General features: G+C 39.7%; 1 protein-coding gene and 1 long non-coding RNA gene across 2 annotated transcripts; one reads left to right on the top strand and one right to left on the bottom strand.

Annotated features, from left to right (window-relative positions):
- LOC117013846 (myosin-1) lies at positions 1 to 26341 on the bottom strand. The gene is made up of 40 exons (XM_033091360.1): positions 26288 to 26341; positions 26008 to 26038; positions 24252 to 24495; positions 24013 to 24156; positions 23742 to 23898; positions 22604 to 22631; positions 21730 to 21838; positions 21546 to 21638; positions 21349 to 21412; positions 20575 to 20673; positions 20379 to 20482; positions 20084 to 20222; positions 19612 to 19730; positions 19373 to 19522; positions 17759 to 17929; positions 16644 to 16956; positions 16480 to 16547; positions 15249 to 15336; positions 15049 to 15166; positions 14623 to 14746; positions 14398 to 14534; positions 14044 to 14299; positions 11730 to 11972; positions 11462 to 11638; positions 10498 to 10643; positions 10324 to 10414; positions 9848 to 10237; positions 9107 to 9233; positions 7107 to 7225; positions 6743 to 6939; positions 5153 to 5336; positions 4708 to 4873; positions 4493 to 4617; positions 3659 to 3967; positions 3368 to 3571; positions 2921 to 3046; positions 2660 to 2830; positions 2292 to 2396; positions 2075 to 2170; positions 1 to 253 (listed from the first exon to the last, which is right to left on the bottom strand). The coding sequence occupies exons 3-40, from the start codon at positions 24453 to 24455 to the stop codon at positions 101 to 103; spliced, it is 5814 nt and encodes a 1937-aa protein (XP_032947251.1). The 5' UTR covers positions 24456 to 24495; positions 26008 to 26038; positions 26288 to 26341; the 3' UTR covers positions 1 to 100.
- LOC117013853 (uncharacterized) lies at positions 192 to 5145 on the top strand. Its single transcript, XR_004421382.1, has 3 exons — positions 192 to 313; positions 1018 to 1075; positions 4871 to 5145. It is a non-coding gene; the product is annotated as an uncharacterized LOC117013853 (long non-coding RNA).
- Positions 26342 to 27478: the final 1137 nt, after the last annotated feature.

Here is a 27478-nt window from a genome sequence, read left to right as displayed (position 1 = left end):
TAAATTTTTTATCTGCAAAAACCGTTAAGTACAAAACAGAGTGACAAAGAACTTCACATTTTGCGCATTTCTTTGGTCACCTTTCAGCATTAGAATGAATTTACTCTTCACTTATGACTTTTGTGTGAACCTCCCGGCTTTTCACCCGCAGCTTGTTGACCTGGGACTCGGCGATGTCAGCCCGTTCCTCAGCCTCTTCCAGCTCGTGCTGGAGCTTGCGGAACCTGGAGAGGTTGACGTTGGATTGTTCCTCCTGAGAATGAATGGAAATACATTTAGGAGCGAATATGGTTCCGAATTTCTAGTTTCTTAGGTCAGTGGTTCTTGTATTTGCTTTTTATTTAAAAGTGATTCATTCTAGTAAAACTTTTAAAAAAACCTACAGAAACTCTCTTACACTTTTTTTTCCTTTGTGTTAACTCCTCTTATACATCTTGAATTCATGCATAACAAGGACAGGTGACATTTGTCTTAGAGATGTTCTAAAAGTTCTGCTTTTAGAACTTCTAAACCTCGTAGAGCTACTCCTAATATGCCAGTTTTCCAGCCTCTTTTTCCCCCCCAGAATCCTGAGACTGGAACCAGACCTTCTAAAAATGCCAATATGCAATCTATATTATACCAAACTGATAGCCTTGAGTATAAATTATTGCCACTTAAGGCAGTTTAGAAATTAAACAAGAAATGGATTGTTCCCTAAAATAGTCTGAGTGGTCTTATTGTGTTTGAATACATAGCAGTGAATTTGAGAAGGCCAGTTCTGGTTTAGTCTCTAGTAATCGTTCTCTTTTAAAAGGCTCATTTCGAACCATCCAAAATGTGGCATTCAAATTTAGAACATTAATAAAACTTAGAATCACTAAATAATAGAATGTGAAAAGAACCTCAGGTCTTCCTCTTACAGATAAAGAAAGTAGGAGCTAGAGAGAAGTTAACTAAGTCTCTCTCTCTCTCTCTCTCTCTCTCTCTCTCTCTCTCTCTCTCTCTCTTTCTCTCTCTCTCTCTCTCCCACCTTAGAGGCCAGGGGAAAAACAAAAACCATAAATGAACAGAAGAACTAATTTGTGATATATAGGTATGTATATTCATACTTCCATACTTAGGAAATTGATGTTACTTTATTATTATTATTATTATTATTATTATTATTATTATTATTTCAGATGAATTACAGACTGGGGAAATGAGATAAGGTGAAATGCTAAGAATCCATGGTTTGAACATAACTGAGATCTTCTGAGCTGCACACTTAATATTAACTGCTTACTTGACACACCTTCACTTGTGTACATAATCGTATTTCAAACAATGTTTCTGAAACAACATTCCTGTTTTCTTCTTGCCCTGAAAATCTGTTCCTCCCTTAGATCCCTGTTTTAGTAAGTAATACGCCACCCACCTGGTTACTCAAACCATAATTTGACGAATTACCTTTGATTTCCTTCCTCTCACCTCCCACGTGTAACCTATTAGCATATCTTGTAGTTTCCACTTTCAAAATATCTCCGCTTCTCTCTCTATACTCCACTACTGTCCTAATCCAAGTCGCACCTGAAAAACCTGAAAACCACCTGAAACCACCTGAAAAACCTCCTGAAATGTTTCGCTGTACCTACCTGTGTTATCCGACAATCATTCTCCACATAGTAGACCAAATAGTGTTTAAAAAATATAAACCAGGGCGTGACTCACCCAACTTAAAACCCTCCCGTGGCTTTCCAGTGTCTCACTGTACTTAGAATAAAAGCCAGACTTTTTATCAGGGCCTAGAAGACCCTGAGATCCTCTTCCTACCTTGCTCTTCAGCCCATGTTACTTCAACCTCCTTTGTTCTTCTGCTTCTTGAACCAACTCCCCACTCAAAAGCTTTGCATTCACTCTTCCCCATTGCTATGACATTTTCCCCTGGCTCATCAGATGGTTAGTTCCTTCTCATTCTTCAGACCTTCATTGAACCATTTCCCTTTCATCTTTCCTCATTTTACCTTTCTTTTCTTTCATCCCTTTAACTAAATTGGCTTCGACATTTCAGAGAACTGGGGCTGCCCACTCATCCAAGGGATTCTGAACTCACCGCTTCCTCAGCTTGTCTCTTGTAAGCTTTCACCTTTCCTTGCAGTTTATCTACCAGATCCTGGAGCCTTAGTACATTCTTGCGGTCTTCCTCAGTCTGAAATAATATTTTAAAGAGTTAGTTTCTTGAAAGAACAAATGCATCATATTTTGTTGTACATTTGACTTTGCACCCCTTGCAGACTAAGGTGAAAACCTCGACAGGCCATTTTCCTTACTTGGTAAGTGAGTTCCTTTACTCTTCTTTCATGTTTGCGCAGTCCCTTGACAGTTTCAACATTGCGCTTCTGTTCACTTTCAACTTCTGCTTCAAGTTCACGTACCTGCAAGAAGAAGGGCATTTGAAAGACATTTACTACTATCCATTCATTTAATGGATGTCTACCCTTCAAATGACCTGCAGTATTTCTTTTACTTTTTTGTATGTAGTTTTTGATGCCCTAATCTAATCACCCCTCTTACAAACTCTCAGGCAGCAAGGAATATCTCTCATCTCTGTATGCCCTACATCATTCAGCAGTGCTACATATTCAAAATCATGTGTTGTATTGTAATGAGATGGAAATACGTTGATCAGAAGACCCACCCTGGCCTCCAGTTTCTGGATCTGCTTCTTCCCGCCCTTCAGCGCCAGCTGCTCAGCCTCATCCAGACGGTGCTGCAGGTCCTTCACCGTCTGCTCCAGGTTCTTCTTCATCCGTTCCAGGTGGGCGCTGGTGTCCTGCTCCTTCTTCAGCTCCTCCGCCATCATCGCCGCCTAATTAGCAATAAAACAAAACCAGTTGAGGGAGCTGAGAGAGCACATCATGATTCAAGTTTGACTACCACCGCATTGCCCTCTGCTCACGTCAGTGATGGCCTTCTTGGCTTTCTCTTCTGCGTTGCGAGCTTCCTGGACAATGTCCTCCATCTCTCCCTGGATTTGGGAGATGTCCGTCTCCAGCTTCTTCTTGGTGTTGATCAGGCTGGTGTTCTGGTTATGATATCAAATTTAGATATAGTAAGTACATGAGAGCAAAATTAGGATGCCCGATGTTCTAATGAAATCACAAACGAGTTAATTACATTAACTGGTACCTCTTCTTGTTCCATAAATTATCTGAGTTGACAATATTATTTTAAAAGACAATCAAGTCAGCATGTCACAGTCCAAATACGCAAAAATATCGTTAATACAAAATATACTAGTTCTAAACTTTATCCTCCATGATGAATAAATTTTTAGTACTAAGATATGAGCAAGAATTTGATTTTCCTTCCTCTGTATTTTTCACTATTCCCTTCTTCTACTCACCTGGGTGTGCAGGAGCTGGACGCGCTCACTGGCATCCAGGAGCTCCTGTTCTGCCATTTTCCTGCTCCTCTCCGTCTGCTCCAGAGTTGCCCTCAGCTCCTCGATCTCAGCTTGCAGCAGGTTGGCTCTGCGCTCCACCATGGCCAGCTGCTCCTTCAGGTCCTCCTGGCCCCGGAGGGCGTCATCCAGGTGGATCTGGGTATCCTGTGGAATGAACGATCATTGAGATGTCTTGTTCTCAGGACTGCAGTCACCCCAACTGCCCTGGGACCATCTCTTCAACCTATTTACCTTGAGAATGCCTTGGGTATTTCTGTAGTTTTTCAGGGCCTCAGCAGCCATGCGGTTGGCATGGTTCAGCTGGATTTCCATTTCATTCAGATCTCCCTCCATCTTCTTCTTTATCCTGATGGCATCATTCCTGCTCCTGATCTCAGCATCCAGCGTGCTCTGCATCGACTCCACGACTCTGATGTGGTTTCTCTTTAGCTGGTCAATTTCCTCATCCTTTTCAGCAATTTTCCTGTCAATTTCAGACTTGACTTGGTTCAGCTCCAGCTGGATGCGCAGGATCTTTCCTTCTTCGTGTTCAAGAGATGCCTTAATGACAGCAAGAGGTGACATTAGCAGGGAATAGTAGTGTGTGGTATTCGAGAAATAGGAATTAGTTCCTTCTCTTTTTTTTACGTAGGTTTCAAGTGTACAGTTCTATAATACATCATCATATATCACATTGTGTGCTCACCACCCAGAGCCTTATGTCCTTTTTTCCCCCACCCTCTACACAACACATCTTTAATCCATTGTTTTTCCCCCACCCGCCACAACACATCTTTAATCCATTATTTTAGAAATTTCTTCGATGTGTTATTGTTGATTTTACACGCTTCTATCTTCCCAGCTAGATCATGCCCCTGACAGAAGGGGCCTCATCTTTGCTTTCTCAGTGTCTGACATAGTTCCTGGCATATATTTATGTTACTTGTATGCATGGTCAACTCTTCATCCCATACTTAGTACACAGGGTAAAAATTATTTTTCCTTTCTCTTGATTCACCACTTTTTGCATGCAATAGACCCTAATTTCTCTCCTAATTGTTTTAGAGTATACTATAAAGTGTCTACCTCTGCCTCCTCTAAAGCAGCCTGAAGTTCAGCTTTTTCTTGCTCGATTTGCTTCTTGATTTTTTCCAGTTCATGGATACGTTTCCCTCCTTCTGCAATCTGCTCCGTCAGATCAGAAATCTCCTCTGTTAGTGAACAAAAAATATAAACATTAGTTCAGTAAGGGAAAACATTCCTTTAACGCTTCCGTTAAAGAAAAGGTAAAATGTACTCACGTTGCAGATTCTTATTTTCCCGTTTGAAGGTTTCAAGTTGGTCTAAGGATTCCTCATAAGCATTCTTAAGCTTGAACAGCTCTGTGCTGAGTGAGCGGGATTCCTTCTGGGAAGCTTCGAGTTCAGCATGAGTTTCTTCATACTTCTGTTTCCATTCTGACAGGACCTGAGGGGCAAGGAATGGTCACGAAATTTAATGGAGAAAGTTTGATGGAATGAAACTACTGTTCTGGCCACTTTCAAACAGAGTTGAGATGATTTTGGAATGAAAAATAATTATGAATGAGAAGAGTAGAAACCACAGGACACTCCCTCCCTCCGCTACTCATGGAGCAGGAGCTCCTGAGAACAGTCCTCAGATGGTTTGAATACCGTAAGGCACACTGAAAGTAGCAGGTTATCTTTAATCACATTGGACACTGAGGCAAAAACTGGCACAGAATACCTTATCGAAGTTCCTCTGCTTTTTGTCCAGGGCCGCACAGGCAGCATTTGTTCTCTCCACATCAATCATGAGGTCCTCGACCTCATTCTGTAACCGCTGCTTGGTCTTCTCCAGGGAGGCACACTTGGCATTCACGGCTTCTACGTGTTCCTCTGCATCCTGCAACCGCTGGGCCAGCTTCTTCCTGAAAAGTGAAACAAGGACAATAGACGTGAATGGCCGTCAGAAGAATCGGGTGCTTCAAAGTGGGTACAAGAGAGTGATTTCCACAGTCAGACTCCATAATACTTTGTTTCTCAAGCTTGTTTTGTAGGCCCGGTTGTGTATTAACTTATTCCCACTCTCCTACCAGTCAAATACTGAAAACAACCCAAATTTCAATATTGCCGTGCTTCATAGACTGGCTTGAAGACAATGATCATCCCAAGGCACCATTTTACTCTTTAAGGTAACTGGTTTATGACTCTTTTATAGGATATTAGTAACTAGCTTGCAGTACTGTCTTTTTATGTCTTGTCTCCATTGAATTTTGACCTCTACAGGGTAGAGTCTCTATTTTGCTAATCTTTGTTTTCTTATAGGCTCTTATACATATTAAGTACTCAAATATTATATTAACTGAATTCAAATAAAATATACTTGATTTTGTCTAATTGTCTAATTGTATTCTTTATTTTCCTAGCTTTTCATTAATCCTTTAATTTAAAAAAGCTTTCCCAAATCAATATAAATTTTGCTTTGAGTGAGCCACTCAGAATCTCTTCCACCAAAATACTATAATTCCCACTATATGGTTGTACAGCAGCCAGAGAGTAAGTATCTAGATCTCTCCTTAAACTGTCTGTTGAATAAGCAGGTCCCTTCCTGTCCAGATTTTCCCTCTTACACTTCAGCCTTGAACTTTTTATTGCATTGAATATTTAGTCCTTTATAAAAACAATTTGTTTCCTTCTTATTACAGAATTTGATGTCTACTTTTACTTTTTAATAATATATTTCTTGTCCCCCCTCTTTTCCACATAACCACATTTTCACATCTCAAAAGGAGGGATTGTGCTTTAAAGCCTAATTATTTTTCTCTAACTTAAAACCTATCACATTGAACCAATATTTTTGTTAGTTGCTAAGAGGGAGGAGAGGCATAGGAAGGTACAATTAACTCTTATTCTGTCTACACTTGTATAGACAGAATGATGTAAAAAGTTCCCCTTTTTAAAAATAATTATTCAGCTCCCTGTTGCCTTACGTCCTTTCTCTTTTTTAAAAATTAAATTTATTGGGGGTGACATGGTTAGTAAAATTACGTAGGTTTCAAGTGTACAATTCTATAATGCATCATCATATATCACATTGTGTGCTCACCACCCAGAGCCTTATGCCCTTTTTTTTCCCCACCCTCTAGTTTAATTTCTTTCCTTAGACAACCTAGAGTATTTGTTTTTCTTGCTTAGTTTATGTTCATGCATGTTTTCTGCCCCTAGTTTTTAATTTGTTTTGGGAGCAGTGGACATTAGCCCATTTAGTGCTTATAACAGATGTACTTTGATTGTTAATACAGACATTTCCATTGTAACTAAGTCTAGAGCGTACTTGGCCTCCTCCAGCTCCTCTGTGCGCTGGATGGCGTCTGTCTCGTATTTGGTCCTCCATTGGGCAACTTCGCTGTTGGCCTTGGACATTGCCCTCTGCAGCTCGGCTTTACCTTCCTGCTCCTCCTCATACTGTTCCCGCAGCAGGTCACAGTCGTGGCGGGCGGACTGTAGGGCGTGGGCTAAAGCACTCTTGGCCTAAGAACATAGAGATTAGTAACTTAGTTTTATATCTTTGAAGTGATATTTAGTCCCTAAACTCCTATAGGCCACCAGAAAAAAATCTGTAGAAGCAAGCAAAACATAAATAACCTCAAAAACAAAGATAATGACAAAAACAACACCAATTGGTAGAGCTCACTTACCTTTATCTCCTCTTCAAGCTGCCTTTTCAATTCCTCAATCTGTTGTGTGAATGCTTGTTTGCCCCTTGAGAGCTGAGAAACTAATGAGTCCTTTTCATCTAGCTGGCGTGAATATTCACCTATATAATGACGAAGATACAGAAAACTCAACCTTACTTTGGAAATTAAAGCTCTAAATTAAAAACTGGAGCAGGGAAAGGAGGACTGAGTCTGAAACATGATGGAGAGCATGGATTACACCAAACCACCGACATCTACTTCAATCCTGATGAGAAAATCTATGCAAAAAATGAGATGTATGGGACAATTTAAGGCAGGTTACATTCTTATGAACAGCACAAATGATTTTGGGAGATATTTAAGATTACTTGATCACAATATAAATTGATGAAGAAACATGTGAAAAGTAATGTAAATCAAACAAAAAAACATTCCAGTGTTTTTTGTCTAAGGCAATAGTGTTGTACTAGTTTACCTTCCACTGAAAATTGATTGAAACAAAGAATTTAGGAGATTTTGAGCAACTTTCTCTGTAAGCAGAAGTGATGTTCAAAAAAAGTCCTGGAAGCAATTTTATATTAAAAAACAATCAAGTATCCTTCTACCCCTAGAATGAGTTGGTTTACGGATAACTAAGCAGTTTCTAAACTAAATGGCAGTTAAATTTGTCTCCAATTCTTTAAGCACCATAATTCAGAAAACACACTATATTAAAAATAGAGGGAAACCTTTCAGTACCAGTTTTTGAACTGGTTTCCTGGAAGGCTTATCTCTAACATTTAAGAAGAATCACAACTTTTACTTTTTCCCCCATACCACTAAGATACTAGGAGTAAACATGTACTGAGAAAGAGAAACTACAAGGAATTTTTTATTCTTTGAGGATACGATTTTTTTTCTCACAAAGTGTGCTTACCACCTGTATAACAATAATAAAAACCTTACTTTGAGCTTTGTTCTCGAAAGAACAATATTTGAACAAACATGAAAGAGTAAAGAGGTTCTCCAACCCTTTGATCTGCTTATTACTTTAATAGTCCAGATGACCCATAAAACAATTTCCATTGTGTTACCTCTCCCTTGGGGAGGTAGAACTGTGGCAGAAAGCTGGACAAGTGGAGAGAGGGAGGAGTAAATGCAGCGACTCTCCAATTTGGATCATCAAAATACTATTAATATGAACCTCACTTGGATGTTCCTGGACTGAACTACGGTCCTGGATATTTCCCTCCTTCACTGTGGTAGCTACCAGCAATTGTCAAGACTTCAGGAAAAAGACTGGAATAAGCATTTTTGGACAATTGCCAGAGTTTGTCATATTGAAAATGGGGATAACGTTACACAGACTAATGAGGATAAAGTAATAAATAACTACTGGAATCATTTTGAAAAGTGGAAATAAATACTGTGACGATACACTTTTTATTTGTTAACTTTTAAAAATTTTTATCAAATTTATTGGGGCGACATTGGTTAGTAAAATTATATAGGTTTCAAGGGCACATTTTATAATACACCGTCTATATGTGTATTATATGTGCATTATGTGTTCACCACCCAGAATCAGTTCTCCTTCCATCACTATATATTTGATCCCCTTTTCCCTCTTCTACCACCCCTCCCCCCTTGCCCTCTGGTAGCCACTACACTGTTGTCTTTTTTACTACAATAAAATCTGCTTTAAAATGTTCTGGATCTCTTTATTACCAAAAACAAAACAAAACAAAACAAAAAACCAAAATCAAAAACAAACAAAACACAAAACAAAACAAAAAAATCAAAAGAAAGAAAGAAAGAAAAAAGAAAACAACCAACCAACCAACAAAACAAACCAAAACAAAAGAAAAGCAGTCCATGCCAGTGGTCAAGAATGAGTTCATACGAATAGGTGCCTCCCAGGAAGATAATATGTGATCTCAAGTAACTCAATGCAGTTTTTCAGCAAATTGAGCATCCAAGGTAAATTTATCATTCAAGGTCAACACTGGTAAATGGCCCACCTGATTCTGTCTGCAGGCGTGCTCTCTGAGCCGTCAGGTCGTTGATCAGCCGCTGCTGCTCTTCTTCCTTTGTCTTAATTTCACTCAGTTGATCTTCTAGAGTGCGGCACATCTTTTCAAGGTTTCCCTGCATTCAAAAAGTGGTAGAAGCCATCTCACGCGAGTGTTTGGACCACAGAAATTTTCTGTAGTCCCTAGTATTCCATAGAAGCTGCAGTACTCATTTATTTTGATAATAAACTATCTTTACAAATACACAAAAACAACAGAAGTCTTAGATTGTGATGGGAAGCGTAACACGACACATAGTCTAAACATGCTCCTATTAAATCACTTTGTGTATCTGCCTTTACTCAATTAACTTATCTGTGATGTGAGAATGATACTTGATTCAGCTCATGAGATTTTCTGGAGAAGCAAATTATGTATTTGTGCTTAAGAGAAAAACAAAAAAGGCTAATCAAGGTAAGGTGTTTTAAGAAAATCTTAAAACGTCTAGTTGAATCCTACTAATTTTATTTGAAAGAGCTTAAGTTTTCACTGTGCACATTTGGGTATGGCTCTTTTCCCACTAAGAGTGAGCGCTTTGCCCCATCACACCTGAGTTGCTCCTACCTCTGACCAGTCTCCTCCCTTGTCCTGCCATAGCCTCCTCCTGCCAATTACTTACTAATGGTTCTGGAAAGGCTCACTCACACCTGTCTTACAGAACTCTCTTTGAGACTTAATGCATGACGGTACCTTGGCTTTGGAGACAGTCTCCATGTTGCTAGCGAGGTCATCGATCTCCATCTTCATCTCGCTCTTCTCCTTCTCCAGCTTCTGCTTGACCCTCTGCAGGTTGTCTATCTGCTCCCCGAGCTCAGCGACGCTGTCCGCGTGCTTCTTCCTCAGGGTGGCCGCGGTGGCTTCGTGCTGCAGGGTGGCCTCCTCCAGGTCCCTGCGCATTTTCTGGAACTCAGCCTCCCTCTTCTTGTTCATCTCAATCTGGGCTGAAGTTGCCCCGCCGGCTTCTTCCAGCCGCTCGCTGATCTCCTCCAGTTCCCGGGAGAGGTCAGAGCGCTGCTTCTCTGCTTTGGCCCGCGAGGCCCGCTCGGCCTCGATTTCCTCCTCCAGCTCCTCAATGCGGGCCTAGGAGTGGTGAAAAGCACAGCTGAGCTTCTCTGTGCTAGTAATTTTGTCAGGTTGAATTAGACAGATGGAAATCATGTACTTACCTGCAACTCCTTGATCTTCTTCTGCAGCTGCATCCCGAGGGCCTGTTCATCTTCAATCTTGCTTTGCAGATTGCTCATTTCAAACTCTTTTCTATCAGAAAAGCGCTTTATGTCAGTCACAGAAATATTAATAGTAAGTTCCCCATGATTTAAATCTTTGTCCTTGCTGCTTACTTTTTGAGCTTTTCATCAAGCTGCTGTTTGTCATTTTCTACATCCATTGTGGATTCTTGGGCCAATTTTAGGTCACCCTCCAGTTTCCTCTTTGCTCTTTCTAGATCCATCCGGAGTTTCTTCTCTTGTTCCAAAGATCCTTCAAGCTAAAAGATAATAATTCCTGAATATAGTTCCTGGGATGTTACCGCCTTTTGTCCCATGTTTAGCTTGTAAACATTTAACTCATATCTAATCAGCAAAAGCTTTTGATTTTCCTTGGAATTAAGCAAAGTTTTCCCATCTATTCCATTTTCATTGCTATTTACCTAATCCAAGGAGTCACCATTTAAAAGGTCAAATGTACCTCACTACCATATTTTTACAGTAAACTACTGGGGAGACATCACATCTCGTCTGTCTTCCTACTGGAATCCATGTGATCAGTGCTTTATCACAAGGGGTGAACACTGTAGCACTAGTTCCAAACATGGTCTTTGTCAATTCCTCCCTGACTCAGACATTTACAGTGGGTTCTCGATTCAAAGTCAGATCATGTTTAAAACCAAATTTACCTTCCACATTCCTTATTTGGAATCCCCCTTGCTCCTGTGAGAGAAAACCCTATGGGTCATTATGGCTTCTTTGCTCTTCTTATGCTTCCTGCTCAGAACTTCTATAACTTCCCGCCGCCTCTCACCTTTCAAGCCCAGCTAAAGATGCATTTTGTTTGTACAGCTTTTCTTGGTGAACACATTACCTTCCTTCCCCCTAATTCTTTTTACCCATATTGTCTGTTACAACTAACTTTGTTTATTTTTTGACTTGTGTGTCCATCTTAATTCTTGTAGCAGGGATCATGTCCTATACCACTTCTTCATTGGAAACACTTGAAATGTACTCCTTACACCATAAGAATGCAAACTCACGCTTACTTAGTTTGTTACAAAGTTAAAACAAAAAGTTTACATGATGTTAGGCTTACATCATCCACTTGCTGCTCCAGCTTGGTTTTAGCTTTGGTCAGGGTGTTGACTTTGTCCTCTTCTGCCTGCAGGTCATCCAGGGTCTGCTGGTGGGCCTCTTGGAGGGCCTTCTTCTCCTTGGTCAGTTTAGCTATGGTCTCATCCAGGCCTGCCATCTCTTCTGTGAGGTTTTTCACCTAGAAGGTTAAAGAAGGGATTGTCTCTACTATAAAGCAGCTTACTGGATGGTAGAACTTCTATTTTAGTAAAGCAGAATATGATTCATACCTTGTTCTCTGTGGCATGTTTCTCCTTTTCAACCTTGGCCAGTGTCAGCTCAAGGTCATCGATGTCTTTCTTCAGTTCTGAACATTCGTCCTCCAGTTTCCTCTTCTTGGCTGTCAGCTCAGCATTGATCTCTTCCTCATCCTCAGCTCTCTCAGTCACCTCTTTGATCTTGGCTTCAAGCTGGATTTTGGTTTTGATCAGTTGGTCACACCTTTCTTCTGCATCAGCCAGAGCATCTGCTTCCTGAGAAGGGACACAGACAGTTTTATATTTTAGTGCTCTGGACATTTTCAGGTTTTTACTAATATTTTGAAGCCAAACAAGTAAATTCTGTTTTAAAAAGCCTTAGGTTAATTTTTATTAGCTTTCCATGATTTAGGAAATATTTATTGGACACTTACAGCACTGAAGATTTTTTTAAAAAAGGAATTTAAGTCATGGTTCCTATTAAAATGATGATACTGTTATATTTTTAGTGATGGGGTTCAGGACACACTCCCTCAAATATGGCACTTTGGCATACTAAAAATCTTAAGCAGAAGGAGCTTGAGAAAATGGCAGAAGCAGGAAGGTCACTCTGACCTTCTCTCCTCATCCTTCTCCCCTGAAACAGTCATAAAGTTCGCATGCAAATGGTACCCTCTCTGTACAAGGAAGAAAGAAGACATTCTTATTACCAGAGATGGGAATTTGGGAGCCGAGAAGACTGTATAAACAAACTTTGTTCAACTAACCCTATCTTCCTAGTTACTTCTTCACCATTAACTACCTCTAGCCCAAGCGCCTTTGTCTTGCCAGTTCTTCACAAATTTATTGTTTCTTTGTCTAAAAGTTATAAAAGATTACTGTTCTGGTCACTTCTTCAAGTCTTCATTTTCTTGTGAAGGCTCCCATGTATATGTAAAAATGCAATAAATTTGTTTGCTTTTCTCCTGTTAATCTATCTTTTGCCAGTTTAATTTTCACACCCAGCCAGGGACCCTAATAGGGTTGAGGAAAAATTTTTCCTCCCCTACATGGTAACCTATATTTAATGTGTTGGTATATAATTTCTGATCAGTCAGTTTTCTACATGTAATATTTATTTCCAGAAAAGTTTAGTATATGAAAAACAAAGTTGTTGGGTATCTACCAGGTTGCTAGGAGGGACAGGTAATATCAGAAAAGTGACTTAAAGAGAACACGTGCCCTACAGTGACAGAGTAGCTGAGAATTAAAAGGTACCTGGAAGAACTAAGGGAAACTGAACATGTTAGAAGTGGTGCTAATAGAAGTAGCTAGCATGTTCCTCATGAGAAGAAATAGGAGTTGGACTATAATCGTTATGAGAGCAGGGACCATATTTCTTGCTCAGAGTTGCATCCTTGATGCTTGGAACTTCACCAAATATTTATTAAATGGATAGTTGATAGAATTATGTTAAAAAGGGGTCATTTTATACTCAAAGGAGAGGAATATGCTTGGATCAAGCTTAGATACTCCCTACAATTATTCTTTGATTCTCTTCAATTTGGAAAACCCTGGTCTACATAAACGACAAGGAAAATCATAGTGTATTTACAGTTCATCTTTCTTTAAATTTTCTAGTTATGTGTCCAAAACTGATAGAGTAACCTTTAATGTTCCTGTTGTTGATTTTAGTGGTAGCAACTGAAATTCTCATGTCATTTGGGTCACAAAAATGGGTTAGACTGTGACATTTGGTCAAATTTTTTTCCCAAGTCTCTGGGTATTTATTGGGACATGAGAACAAGAACATCAACTCAATCTCTCATGCTTGGCATAAAAATTTACACTACTTATAGAAAGTATTGTCATTATCCTTGCAATGATCCTATTCTTTCAGGTACTAGAGAGTTTCCAAAGATAGAGTTGAGAGGAAAGTTACCAGGGGAGCATAGATATAAAGGTTCAGAACATTGGTTTCAAGTTGATCCATTTTCATCACAAAGTGTCCTCCTTCTTCATTGCCAATATTATTCTTTTTTTCACTGCTCTTATTTGCATTTTTCAGGAGGGAGAATCTTAGGGAGCACAGATCACCTTATTTCCTGCCCATATTCTGCTAGGGGAAACAATAGGGGAAAAGGAAAAAACATTCTTCTTTTATTTCCCCCTTCTCAACAGCAAGGAATCCTATCACAGTGTTTTTGAATAATGTTGTGTATGAAATTTTATAGAACGTTCTAAGGAGTTTTGAATCAGGAAAGATTGATAATAAATCCCTTAGTAAGGTGGACTCTACACTTTTCCCTAGCAACTGCTGAACCAAAATTTTAGCATCAGATTAAAACAAATGGGTTCTGACACTCACAGATTGAACCTGGAGTTGTAGGTCGTTTTTCTCTTGCATCAGAGTTACCATTTTCTCTTCAAGTTCTTTCCTTTTTGCCTCTGATTTAGTCAGCTCTTCCTTGGTCTTCTCAAATTCTTCCTTCATGTTGGCCATCTCCTTCTCAGTTTCCGCACTCTTGAGGAGGGGCTTGATCTTGAAATACAGCTTCATCCAGGGCCAGTGCTTGACATTCATGAAAGCACGGACATTGTACTGGATGCAGAAGATGGACTCTCTGTGATAGGAACAGAAATGTTCAAAGTCAGGTTATAAAAGCACTCAGAACTAAAAAGCCTAGGCTGATGGGGTTTAGTAAGGTGTCCCTATGAATACCTTCTTTCCACCATCTTCTGGTACTCCACTCTTGCCAGGAACCCTCTGCACCTGGCCTGAGTTCGGGTAATCAGCTGGGCCAGCTTGTCATCTCGCATTTCCTCTAGGAGCCCCAGAAGACCAGCTTTGAAAAAGACCTGAGCATGGGTAGAGTTGTAGATCAGAAACTTTACATGAACTTCAAAGGGATGGGAATATCATCAGGTAGGTTTTAGAGACTATTACCTTGGTGTGACCAAATCTATACTGGGTGTGGTCAATGTCAATGGACCCAAGGAGCTTCTCAGAAGCCTTCTTGCTGTCGATGAATTGTCCTTCAGGGATAGCACTTGCGTTTAATACCTTGTATCTATTTAAGTCAAACAAATAAATGATTTAGCTGTTGGCATCAAAAAGAAATCTTCCTGCCTTACTATAGAAACAACATAGTTGTCGAGTAATCTAACAAACATAAGCAAGAAATTATATCTTTTTTATCTATTCTGTGTATATTCAAAGGGTATCCAACTTTTGGCATGTCAATACAGAATCTATTAAATTTGTTTCTCTTCTTCTCAACAATTCTAATAGAAGGTATAAAGGATTCTTTCATTGAAAAAATAAAGTAAATAAGAAGACTCTCTTAAAATAATTCATGTGAGAGAATCTGACCTCTGTTTGAAGTCTGCATACAGGATTCTGCTGGGGAAGCCCTTCCTACAGATACGAATGCCTTCCAGCACACCGTTACACCTCAGCTGGTGCAGCACAAGTTCATGCTCCATGGCCCCTAAACAGGAGAATACACATGCCTCATTTCATGGTCTAAAGCCAATACACTGGGGCTTGTCTGGATATGAGAAATGTCTTACCGGGAGTTTTGGTTTCATTGGGGATGATGCACCGTACAAAGTGAGGGTGAGTGCTCCTTAAGTTGGTCATCAGCTTGTTCAAATTCTCCTGTGGGACCATATGAATACTGGGTTTAAAAGTGTACTATTTTCAGACAGTCATATTTGCAGACATAATCATTGTGATTTATGACATTTGTTCAATTCTAATGAATAGAATCCAGATTTGAATATGCAAAGAGTCATCACTGGAATTTCCACATTCCCAAAGTGGTCTTTCAGCTCCTATTTTTGTGCATTATTTACATATTTTTCTACTAGATGTTGAAGTGGTTGTTCAGTGCTATTGAATTTGAAGCATATGTTATAAATTTTGAGTAGCATTCTACACATATGGAAATACTCTACCCACACTCTTTTGCCTAGATATGTAGTCTGGTTTTACAAGTAATTCAATGTCTTCCTCCAAATCTCCATTTCTTTCTTTACCCAACTTTCAATTGTATCTGCTTCCCTATCATAGGCTTATTCCTTGTCATAGTTAGGGAGCTAGGTCTTCTTCTGGTTCCATAGAAAGTGGCCTTTTAATGCCTCATTCTGGGAACTGGCAGAAAACTGACAGACATGTTTCCAAGTGCAAGATGTTTTCCAAGGAAATCCTGGTTTTTTTAAGTAGTGTCAGTTATCCCAGATGAAATTGTCAAAAGAAAAGTAAATTTTCCCTAAAGAGCTAGTTCTTATCACATCTGGTTACTTATTCTTTTAGCTCAGCTTCCAAATTCCCACCACTATTCTATCCTCAACTTTCAAAATCTACTCATTTCAGTTATATGCCAATATATACCTAAGCACCTACATTATTTGGAGGCTCCCAAAGTCTCAAGTAAATCTCATGTTTTGTTTAATTCTATCCCAGTAGAGCCTTTTAAGTGTCAAAGGACCTTATTTCCCAGGCCCCAAATTGAATTTTACCATCTGATACTGACTTCCGCAATTCACTCTCGTCCCTCCTGTCTCCTATATTCTACTAAGAATATAGGCCCTGTCTCCTATATTCTACTAAGTATCTCTTCCAAACTATGGCAAACTTCCCTGCTGCTCAGTTTTACCACTATCTGCTGACCTAATTCCTTGAGGCACATCCAGTTCTAGAATCCTTGCAAGACTATTTCCCCTTCTCCAAAATATTTACTTTACCCAATAAAGTAAAATTTAATTTCCTGAATCTAATTAGAGAAAAGGAAGTGTGTACCCTGAAGAGAGCAGACACCGTCTGGAAGGAAGAACCCTTCTTCTTGCCACCTTTCTTTCCACCAGACTCTAAGGAGGGCAGAGAAAGCACAAGCAATCATAGCACAGGCTTTCTCTGTTTACATTTTATACATTAAGTAAAAGATGAATTCTATTGAAAATTACCTGCTTCAGCAGCTGCTGCTGCCCCAGAGAAGAGGTAAGCCAGAGTCTTCATTGAAGACTTCTGGTACAGCCCGACCACTGTATCGTTCAGGGGGTCCTTGTTCTTCTCCAGCCAGCCAGCGATGTTATAATCCACGGTGCCGGCGTAATGCACCAGTGAGAAGTGGGCCTCAGCCTTGCCTTTGGCAGGCTTGGGCTTCTGGAAGTTGTTGGACTTTCCAAGATGCTGTTCATATAGCTTGTTCTTGAAGGAAGTGTCTGTCGCCTTGGGGAACATGCACTCCTCTTCCAGGATGGAGAAGATGCCCATTGGCTGAAAGAATGAAAGGAAACAAGTGCCATTTTAATTTTGTCTGCTTGTAGAAATCATAGGTAAAAATTATGATCCTCTTTGAGTAAATTTATCCTTTATTTCCTGATAGTTAATGAAAACTCATTCCTTTGGCCTGAGTCCTTAATTTAACAAACATTTATCAGGTATCTATCAAGATCCAGGTGCTGCGTCCGGCTCTGAGACATGATAGAGAGTGAGAAAAACAAAGGGTGTGCTCTGGTGGAATTTGTGTCTTTGCCCCAAAGACTTCAAAGCAATATTTCTCCAAGTGTGACTTACAAATTAGTTGCATCAGAATCACATGATAAAAAAATGCAGATTGTAAGGTTCTGCCTCACACTTACCAAAAAGTATTTCTAGGGGTGAGATTAGGGAAATCCGTAATTTATCACTTATGGTGAGTCTTTGGCACAACTGAAATTCAAGAGCCTCTGCTTTAAAGTACTAGAAATTTTTATTTCAAATACCGATAATAATGAATCTAAGGAAGACGAAGGAATAATAAGTAAATAACTCTTGCCAGTGCTCTTTTGTAAGGAAAGATGGCTTTAAATATATGGCTTTGCACTACAAAGTGTGGGGAAAGGTAGAGGTCTGGAGTCTATAAAAAACATTCAGTCTCCTGTACCAGAACACCTACCTCAGAGATGGCAAAAGGAGTTTTCCTGATTTTGTTTACAAGTGGCAATCTTTCACAATAGTAAATGCTAAGATTTTGTGACTTTCTTTTAAATACCGTAGTTCAGCAGTATAATCTGTGATCTGACAAACGCAAGCGAACCTTCTCGATGAGCTCGATGCAGGCAGCCAGGTCCATCCCGAAGTCGATGAACTCCCACTCAATGCCTTCCTTCTTGTACTCCTCCTGCTCCAGCACGAACATGTGGTGGTTGAAAAACTGTTGCAGTTTCTCGTTGGTGAAGTTGATGCACAGCTGCTCCAGGCTGTTGAACTGCAATCAGTACAAAATACAAATTAACATTCATGTTATAATAAAACCTTCTCTGTGATAGGGGCTTTTCTTACTTGGCTCTCCTAACTGCCCTCTGAGGATGCAATGGCTTCATCCTGACTGTACAAGCCCCTCTGTTTTGCTGCTGTGGGCTGGAAGTGTCACCACACTTGTTGGAAGTATTTCTTAAACAGGAGTAAACAGGCTCTGCGTGATGCTTCCCTGTGCAGTTAAGCAATTATATGGTTTTTGCAATATCTATTTTTTGAGGATCTGAGGTTTCTTAGTCATTTATGACTTTGTGGTTACGTTGTATAACCAGCTAAAGTTGATACCTCTGAGCCATTGTGGTTTGTATGTTGTTACTAATAATAGGAATAAAAATTCAACAACTAACATTTGTCCAGCATTTACTATATGCTAGACACGGTACTAAGTGCTTTGTACAAATTATTTTTTAAGGTGGTGCTATTTGCCCATTTCATGGGTGAGAAACACTATTAGAGAGAATAAGTAACCTGTGCAAGACCCTGCTAGTAAGAGGCATGGCAAGGACTCCAATGCTTTCTTTTTCTTTTTCTTTTTGGCAAGACAAAAATAAATAATACACATTAAGTAGACACGTTCTATATTGTACTACAGGGTGTAAGTGTTATGAAATAAAAGAAAAAGCAGAGTAAGTTTAGGGGTAGCAGGAGTATGGCTGGGGTTCGGATGCTTTGACGCCAGAGCCAGTGTTTGTAACCAGTATTAGACCTTGCAGAGATCTGCTCTGCTTTACTATTCAGGACACCTAGATCTAAACACAAGTGGGAATTCTCTTGTCAAAGAATTGTGTCGCCATACACAAACGTCAAAGGGGTCCTACCACACGGATGAACCTTGCAAACATTATGCTAAGTGAAAGAAGCCAGTCATAAAGGGCTACGTATTGTATAATTTCATTTATGGGAAATGTCCAGAATAGACCAATCCATAGAGACACAAAGCAGATTAGTGGTTATCAGCGGCTGGGGGAAGGGGAAGTGGCGGGTGACTTAATGGGGATGGGGTTTCTTGTTGGGGTGATGAAAACATTCTAAAATCAACTGTCATGATGATTGCATACGCTTAGGGCTTTCAATTCAGAATTCTTGCAATTGGCAGAATGATCTCATGTGTTATTTGGAGTGCGAGGTGACCTACCTATAGGTCCTTGTTGAATTTGCCCTGTGCTTGGTCAGATACCAGTCCCAAGTTCACACAGGAAGGAATTGACAGAGGTGGAGTTTGAATCCAGATCCGTCTCATTCCAAAGTTGATGACCTTTTGTAGACTTTTGGTCTTCTTTCATGTGTCTATTTGGTGTGTAGTACAGCTATTGTTCATAGACCTTTTCCAATATTAACTACTGTAGCAGCAAGATTTATAAACTTTCCTGCTACAAAGTTCCTGTTAACTCACATCAAAGATCTCAAAGCCAGCGATGTCCAAGACCCCGATGAAGTACTGCCGGGGCTGCTTGGTGTCCAGCTGCTGGTTGATACGGGTGACCATCCACAGGAACATCTTCTCATAGATGGCTTTGGCCAGAGCGCCCACCGAGTTGATCACCTTCATGGACAGAGTAATGTTTTTGGTGTTATTAAAGGCATGTTGTGAAGGCCAGGGCTGTGTGTGATCCATTGACATTGTGCACTTACCTGCTGTACAGTCTGGCCTTTGGTGACGTACTCGTTGCCGACCTTGACCCTGGGGTAGCAGAGGGCTTTGAGCAGGTCAGCAGAGTTCAGACTCTGGAGGTAGGCTGCCTTGTCAGCAACTGCAGAGACACAATTCAGGTACCCAACATGACCTACTGTGCACCCCATAATTCACAGGGGCAGAGTAATTAATGAGACAGAATTCAGGTACCCAACATGACCTACTGTGCACCCCATAATTCACAGGGGCAGAGTAATTAATGAGACAGAATTCAGGTACCCAACATGACCTACTGTGCGCCCCATAATTCACAGGAGCAGAGTAATTAGTGAATCACTTTATAGAAACTGTGTGTGGGGGTAAAATTGGGTATGTTCATCAGAAGCTCAGCTGTGTAGGAGCCATGAGTTTGGAATGGGCTTTTTTGACCTATATTCTCTTATTAAACCCAGACAGAACTTCATTTGGTACCTTCGGTGCCATCTGGCTCAGCTTGCTCCTCACGCTGCTTTTGTTTGAACTTCATGTTCCCATAATGCATCACTGCCCCTGTGAGCTTATAGATGGACACTCTTTCGTCAGAAGTGAAGCCCAGGATGTCAATAGCGCTCTGCCAGGAGAGAGGAGAGGACAAAAATTAGGGCAGAAGATACGCATTTATTGAGGAGAATTTATACTGTATCCATAACGACACACCTACGGCATGTTGTTATTGTCATTCCCATACATAATGCATTTATTTTTTTAAACTGCATGAGTAACTTACATCTGTGGCCATCAACTCTTCCTGGTCATCAATGCTGGGGACTGTGATCTCCCCTTGACTGACAAAGGCATAGTCGTACGGGTTGGTGGTGATCAGGAGCATTTCTGGGTACATAGAATTCAGGGGGTATGTTTTACATTAGAAGACGTTAATAAAATGATGAACTTCTAGCTTAGAAATTTAAGTCCTTTCTTACCAATTAGATCTGGTTTCTTATTAGACATGATCTGATAAAAAATATGGTAACTTCTTTCTGCCTTCAGCTGGAAAGTAACTCTAGACTTCTCCAGAAGATCTGCAATGCAAAATAGACATCGGATGGAGGGGGACAGGGGGAGAGTGGAAATTATAAAGTTCCTGGAGTGATTTTGGCACTTAGGATAATTAGCGAAAGCTCATTGGCCCCTTGAGATTTCAGTTAAACGTCCCCATGAGGTATTAAACATTACATCCCTACAATGGTAGTTGGTCTTGCCATCTCTAGAAATAAACGAAAGCATGCTGGCCCAAGGCATGTTCATTTCTCATACAGGAGATCCTTGACATTTGGAATATAATTGATTCTTGATAACTCGTCCCTCCCCAGGGTCTCTTCTCACTTTATAATAGAGGGGCTACTAAAATAACATTCATCCAGGCTCAGACGAGCAAGTAATTGCTTATAGTAAAACCATAAGCAACTCATTTACCCCCAGTGTTAGTTTTTCCTTAGAAAAATTGAAAATTAATTTTGAGGCTGGAATACATCAGACAAGCCCAACAGCTCCTGGCAGTTCCTACAGAATCATACGCTCATGACTGACGTGCCTAAAGCACACTGTGGACTATGGATAAGACTGGCATTAACCCTGGGCACGTTTGGCAGCAGACTAGTGTTTCACAGGCCCCAGGCTCAGCAGAAGCTGCAAAATGTTCCTCCAAACCATCATTTGTCATTCTTGGATTCTATTTAGGAGGTTCTATTACTCACATGTTTCAATATCAGCAGAAGCCAGTTTCCCTGTGGTACCAAAGTGAATCCTGATGAATTTACCCTTGCAAGAAAAAAGATGACATTATATACATAACTTGAAGTATACAAGAAAGAAGAGATTGAAATGATAATTCAGACATGCTTTCTCTGGCATTTAAGGGCTGAGTAAACCCTTTTGTGTCCAAGAGACTTACAAAGCGAGAGGAGTTGTCATTCCTCACGGTCTTGGCGTTGCCAAAGGCCTCCAGCAATGGGTTGGCGCTGATGATCTGATCTTCCAGAGTCCCCTGCAAAGGCAAGAGCCGTCCTCACATCTGGGCCTCCAGACTTCCTGAGAGCCCTGGCAGTCTTGATGCTGACTCTGGCTGTCAGACTCACCTGCATTTTGCCAGTTTCCTCCTTCTTCTTCTCTCCAGTGACTGCAATTGTTGCAAAGTACTGGATGACACGCTTGGTGTTCACAGTCTTCCCTGCCCCAGATTCCCCACTGTCAAACAGTGAGCAGACATACATGAGAAATTAAGCTATGTGACAAATGAGGCTGCTCCCATCAGCATTTACTACCTATGCATCTGTTTTGACATGTCTTTGTCAGAGTCTACTAGGTCTTTCTCTGCAACCTACATATAGCTCATATAACTTCTATTGCTTAGCACTGACAAGAAGTAGAGAAACTCATTCATTATTCATGTAACACATATTTCTTCAGTGCTTAAAATATGCCAGGCTCTTTTCTAGGTGGTGAGACCTGGGCTTGAGGGTTCCCAAAGGCAGCCACTCGACAACTAGGTAGTAAATGAAACAATTAGTAAAAAGAACTCTATGAAACAATGCAAGCGTTCTTCAGTTTCCTTAGACTAAAGACAAGGCCCAACTTAGGTCTTTGGAAAAATAGACATCCTCAAGGAGGCCTTAAAAAATGAACCACTGGTACCATTCCCAAACTGCTCACCCTTCAGAAGGCTGTGTGTTTCTCACTGCCCTGTACCAGGTTCTGGCCATGCCCAGAGAAGGGGTTTTATATCTCCTACTCTCAGGTAAGTCCTGTGAAACTTTCAAGACTGGACAAACAAGTGATGTAATTTTGGTATTAGTTTATATTTTGATGCTATCTAAATCCTACAATAAAGTGAAAACAACATCTAGTTCCAGGCTGATCACACCATATAGGCATTAACTAATTTCTATCAGTTTGTCATTTTCCCAGTGAGATATATACAATGCTAATAAGACTTAGAAGAGTAATACATACGTGATTAGGATAGACTGATTCTCCCGATCTGAAAGAAAAACAGTTGGACAGTCAGCATGCCTACCAGTTACACAAACAAAATTTTGTATAGGGAACGACGTAGGAAATTGAGCATAACTGTCATTTCCAATGGAGTTTTTCAATATATTATTGTAAAGTTATATATGGTATTGTTCTCAAGCCTCTAGTTGGGGAAGAGAAACATAAAATGTTGTCAGATCTTAAATTCCTTAAGCTACCACAGGAAGTGTGTCCTGGTTTAAAATAAAGAGCAGAATTTTTCAAAGGCAGATACATTCCCTAGTTGTCATCTGTAGATTTTAATGTCATGCTGTCTGCTGATTAATGCATATAACTGAAAAATGTGTAGTATGCTAAGGGTTTGGACTGTAGTTTAATAGGTTAAAATAATATTAGTAGAGACAAGGTTGAGATTTACTTTCTAAATGGAGCAAAAGGACATACACACACACACACATACACACACACACCACACACACCTTTGTCTCATAGCCACAGACCGCAACCCTAACTCTGACCAATCTTCCCAAAAGTATGACATTGAGACCAAGAAAGATCAGGTGGAAAAGGGTACCTCAATCAGAATAAAATCCTTTTAAGGGGGGAAAACAACAACTTTTGTTTATATGTTTATAGCTCCCAAATGCCATCTTCATTCAAAGGAAGGATATTATATCTGAAATGGGCTCTCATGAATTAAGAGATAACAGTACTTCTAAACGTATCTAATTTATAATCAACAAGAAACTTAGGCACTAAAATGATTGAACATATATTTTTCATTTTTATTCAGACAATATGATTCAGTTGTTACTTAATCTTACTCTTGTTTCTTAAATACATAAAATAAATCATGCCTTTTCAAGCAGGGAGACTAAACACAAAACTTAATAGGGATGGAGCAGACGCATGGTCTGGTAAAATCATGGAGGTGAAATCAGTAGAACTGCATTTTAGTCTCTGCTTTCACAGAATGTACTGCTCTGCGGTTTAGTCAGTCACCTCTTTCGTACAACCAGGGGGTTGGATTAGATTATTTCTAAAGGTCATTTTAGCTTTAACATATGTGATTAGAGGTGGTAAAATAATTCATATGCAAGACAGTTGAGCCACTCACCAGTCAGCATGAACTGATAGGCGTTGTCAGAGATGGAGAAGATGTGGGGCGGAGCCTCCTGGCGCTTTTTGCCTCGGTAGGCACCCACCACCTCGGGGTTGTACACCGGCAGCCACTTGTAGGGGTTGACGGTGACACAGAACAGGCCTGAGTAGGTCTACACCAAAAAGAAAAAATATATATATTATTTTATGGGAACCTTAATGATCTACTATTTTTCAAAAATATTAACGACTAGTAAGTGAACAGAAGGCCATGAGATGGAACTCACGTAGATCATCCAGGCTGCGTAACGCTCTTTGAGGTTGTACAGCACAGCAGGCTCGTGGAGATGGGTCATCATGGCCATGTCCTCGATCTTGTCGTATTTCGGCGGGTTCATGGGGTAGACTTGGTCATCTTTGACAGTTACAGTCTGTCAAGTCAAACAAGAGAGGCCAGATCAAAAAATGTCAGCACATCTAACCCAACATGAAGGACAACTGAATCATCTCCAGATGTTTTACTCACAGCTCCAGCTTCAGTCTTGGCTGTCACCTTCCCCCCTTCCCTGCTCTGCACTGTCGCTTTCACGAAAGACTCCTTAGGGTCCACCACAAAGACAGATGTCTTGGCATCAAAGGGCCTGTTCTGGGCCTCAATGCGCTCCTTTTCAGACTTTCGGAGGTAAGGAGCAGCCTCCCCAAAAATAGCCATTTCCTGGTCTCCACTCATGGCTGCAGGTTATTGATGGCAGCCCAGTTGAAGACTCTTCCTGACAGATGAAGAAAAGATATTATAGAAATTTTAAAACTGGACCACTAGATTCACTTTAAAAAAAAAAACAAGCAAACATTCTTTATTTACTGACCTGTGGAGTATGACCACCTCCCTAGCGTGGCTGAAGGTGAAATGTCAGTCTCCGTGTTCCGTGCCAGTGCTGACACATACTTAGTCAAGTCATGTGTTTGGAAAGAGACCGTTGTTTCTGGCTCACCTACCATATGATATTGTACCTGCTCTCTGAGTTTCATTTGTTATGTACATTAATCTTTATAAGCTGCAGACTATTGGTTTATACAGAACACAAAGCTAAGATGATGGCAGGATGTTCTCCACCTCTTTCACTTACAGTTCTTATCTTCCAATTGGATTATAAGCACCTTGCAGGCAGGGAGCAGTTTTCCCTCTGTGGCATCCTTCACACCTCTTAGAACACATGCAAGATACAGCAAATGGCTCAAAGCTGGCTTTGTGAATTATGTTTCTAAAATGAAATATGTTTCTAAAATTTTAGGAACTATTTTGTATGTGGTGAAAATCTTTTCATTATAGATTTGGATTTTCAAAGACTGCCTAGTAAGGGAAATAAAAAATGTGAGGAGCTTTGTTTTGCATTGTTTTGCTAAAATATATTCTATTATTCATCAATTTCTCTTGTTCCTGTATCATAATTTCGACAAACTCGGCTTCTTCACCTATCTTTAGTATTTCTCAAAGACTTAATATAAAATGTTATTACTTATATTTTCTTGCTTTATTACTAATGTTATACAAATTTCACAAAAATTTTCTTTTCAAGATTTGTCTCTTGCCACTTTAACATTCATTAATCCTGTCAATATTGATCATAGGTAACCTATTTTATAATAATAATAAAGATATCTTTTCAGGAAAACTTAAAGTACTTGGCCAAACTTTTCCACATTTTTCCATTCAAACTACATGGGTCCAGACAACACAATTAAAATGTTTTGTCTTGCGGAAAATGCTCACAATCATTTTCCATATCATGTTTTTTAAAATTCCATTTTACAGATTGTGAAACAACATGCAGATTTAAGCCACTTTTCCAAGACAAGGATTCAATCTATTCTGACAGCATCTCAAGGAATTTTGTATTATATAGTGCTGAGTAGAAGCTGCAGTATAGGAAATTTGCATTTTCTCTATAAATGAATAATAATATTGAAATGTTGTATTGCATATTATAATTCTATTACTTAAAAGTAAACTACAACGTTGGAAATTGAAAAAAATATGTATAGAACTCCTAAAGACTCTGAGAAAGCATTTTCATGTACTATAAATGCTATAAATGAATGAGAACCCATTTCTAACGTCCCTCTCGAATTCCCTTGAATTTTTCCCTTGAATTTTTCAAGGGAAGCATGATCAGCCATGAAATTGAAAAGCTTTTATTTCATAACCCCCTGGGCACTCTCCAAACCACAGCAGAAGACTTTTTGCACCCTGAGAGGAATGAGGAAAAAAATTAGTATCTTACCTTAGAGACACAACCTTGAAGTGGGTCAGAACTGTAAGAAAAAGAACAAATTTCTTCTGAATTAAATTCTAACAGGCCCCAATAATAGCATGCATAATTCTTAACTGAGAAGCAGGAAATGACTGGGAACACTGAAACATCAAATTAAAATTGCTCCCGAGTGAGTTGGTGCTTCACTGAAGGGCAGCCAGGAGCAATGGGAGCCAGGATGTGTGGCATGTGTGCGGGCAGCCAGACATCCCTTACCGTCCTTCAGAGACTTGTCCTCACACACACTTACCTTGAAGCTTTATGAGGAAAGACAAGTCATACTCATTCCAAGGGTACTTTTATAGGCTCAAATATGGAAAACATGTAGCCTCCTCCTCTTTCTTAAAAAACCATTTGGCCAAACATGTTTTTGGCAATGAAGGTCTCCAAGCATAATTCTCCTCGTATTAAAGATGTTTGGATATAATTAGAAATATTCCCTCTCACATTAGGTTAAGTATATGAATCAATCTCCTATAAATAATTTGAGTTGTTGGCAATCTGAAAGCGATCTGCCTTTGGAATAATGTAAGGTGTTGTTTCAAAGGCAACTCTGTTCTGGAATCCCTGGACTTTGTTGCCTGCTGCTCTTCTGTTTCAGAGTCGCCTGTGTGAAGTCTTGTCAACTGCCCACACAATTGCAGATATTATACTAGGAAAGGAAGTTTCTGCTCTTTACCAGAGAGGTATAAAAAGATTGTTGGTTCCTCCCAAGAAGATGTGATTTTTTTTTTAATTAAAAAAATTTTTTTTTGTGCAAATTATGGTGCTTTTTCAGGAATGCCTGGAAATTTAATTTTAAAATTTGCTTCATGAAGAGCAGCCAAAGATAGCTTTTTTTGTTTTCTCTAGTCAGTCTCCTCTTATTCATTGTCACACCATACCACTCCCACTTTAAATTTGCTCCAAAACTGGATTGCCTCGTGGAGTTGAACAATGTCCAGCTTCTCTCCTTATTTTAAATGCAAGTCTCTTGAGAAATCCTATTTCTTCTATGAAATTCAGCATAAGAAAATATTAGAAAACAGGGCATTTTTCTGCCTAAAAGTGCAGCAGCTCTGACTTCTCTTCCATCAGCTACCCATGGTATATATTTCACAACAATACCTGATCATTGTTTTCTATTCCCATTTTTTATTTTAAAAATATTTGTTTTATTGTATCTTTGACTTTGCATCTCTCTATGTCAGCACTGACTGTCAGGAACTGACATCAAATTTGCTTAACATGCCCTTTTTTGCAACCATTCCTGTATTATTGTACTTATATTTCAATCAATTTAATGGAAGTAGGTTGCCTTATGAAAGCTGATGTCTGGAGATACTGATTGTAATGGTCACACGATTTTATTATCATCTAATCCATATTCCTTGTATTACTAATAAAGCGACTGAGATCCAAAGACTAGAAGAGAATCTTCACTAATCACACAGTAATCTAG

The sequence above is a fragment of the Rhinolophus ferrumequinum genome, chromosome 21 (assembly GCF_004115265.2).
Source record: "Rhinolophus ferrumequinum isolate MPI-CBG mRhiFer1 chromosome 21, mRhiFer1_v1.p, whole genome shotgun sequence".
Lineage (NCBI taxonomy): Eukaryota > Metazoa > Chordata > Mammalia > Chiroptera > Rhinolophidae > Rhinolophus > Rhinolophus ferrumequinum.
This window is presented reverse-complemented; position numbering and strand designations above follow the sequence as displayed.

Excerpts from the sequence above, each read along its gene's own strand:
- LOC117013846 (XM_033091360.1), bottom strand. The coding sequence starts at position 24,455 with ATGAGTGGAGACCAGGAAATGGCTATTTTTGGGGAGGCTGCTCCTTAC. Across the intron at positions 20,674-21,348 it reads TTCTGCTGATATTGAAACAT|ATCTTCTGGAGAAGTCTAGA; the intron begins GTGAGTAATAGA and ends TTTGCATTGCAG. Across the intron at positions 6,940-7,106 it reads AGCTTGAAGAGGAGATAAAG|GCCAAGAGTGCTTTAGCCCA; the intron begins GTAAGTGAGCTC and ends CTATGTTCTTAG.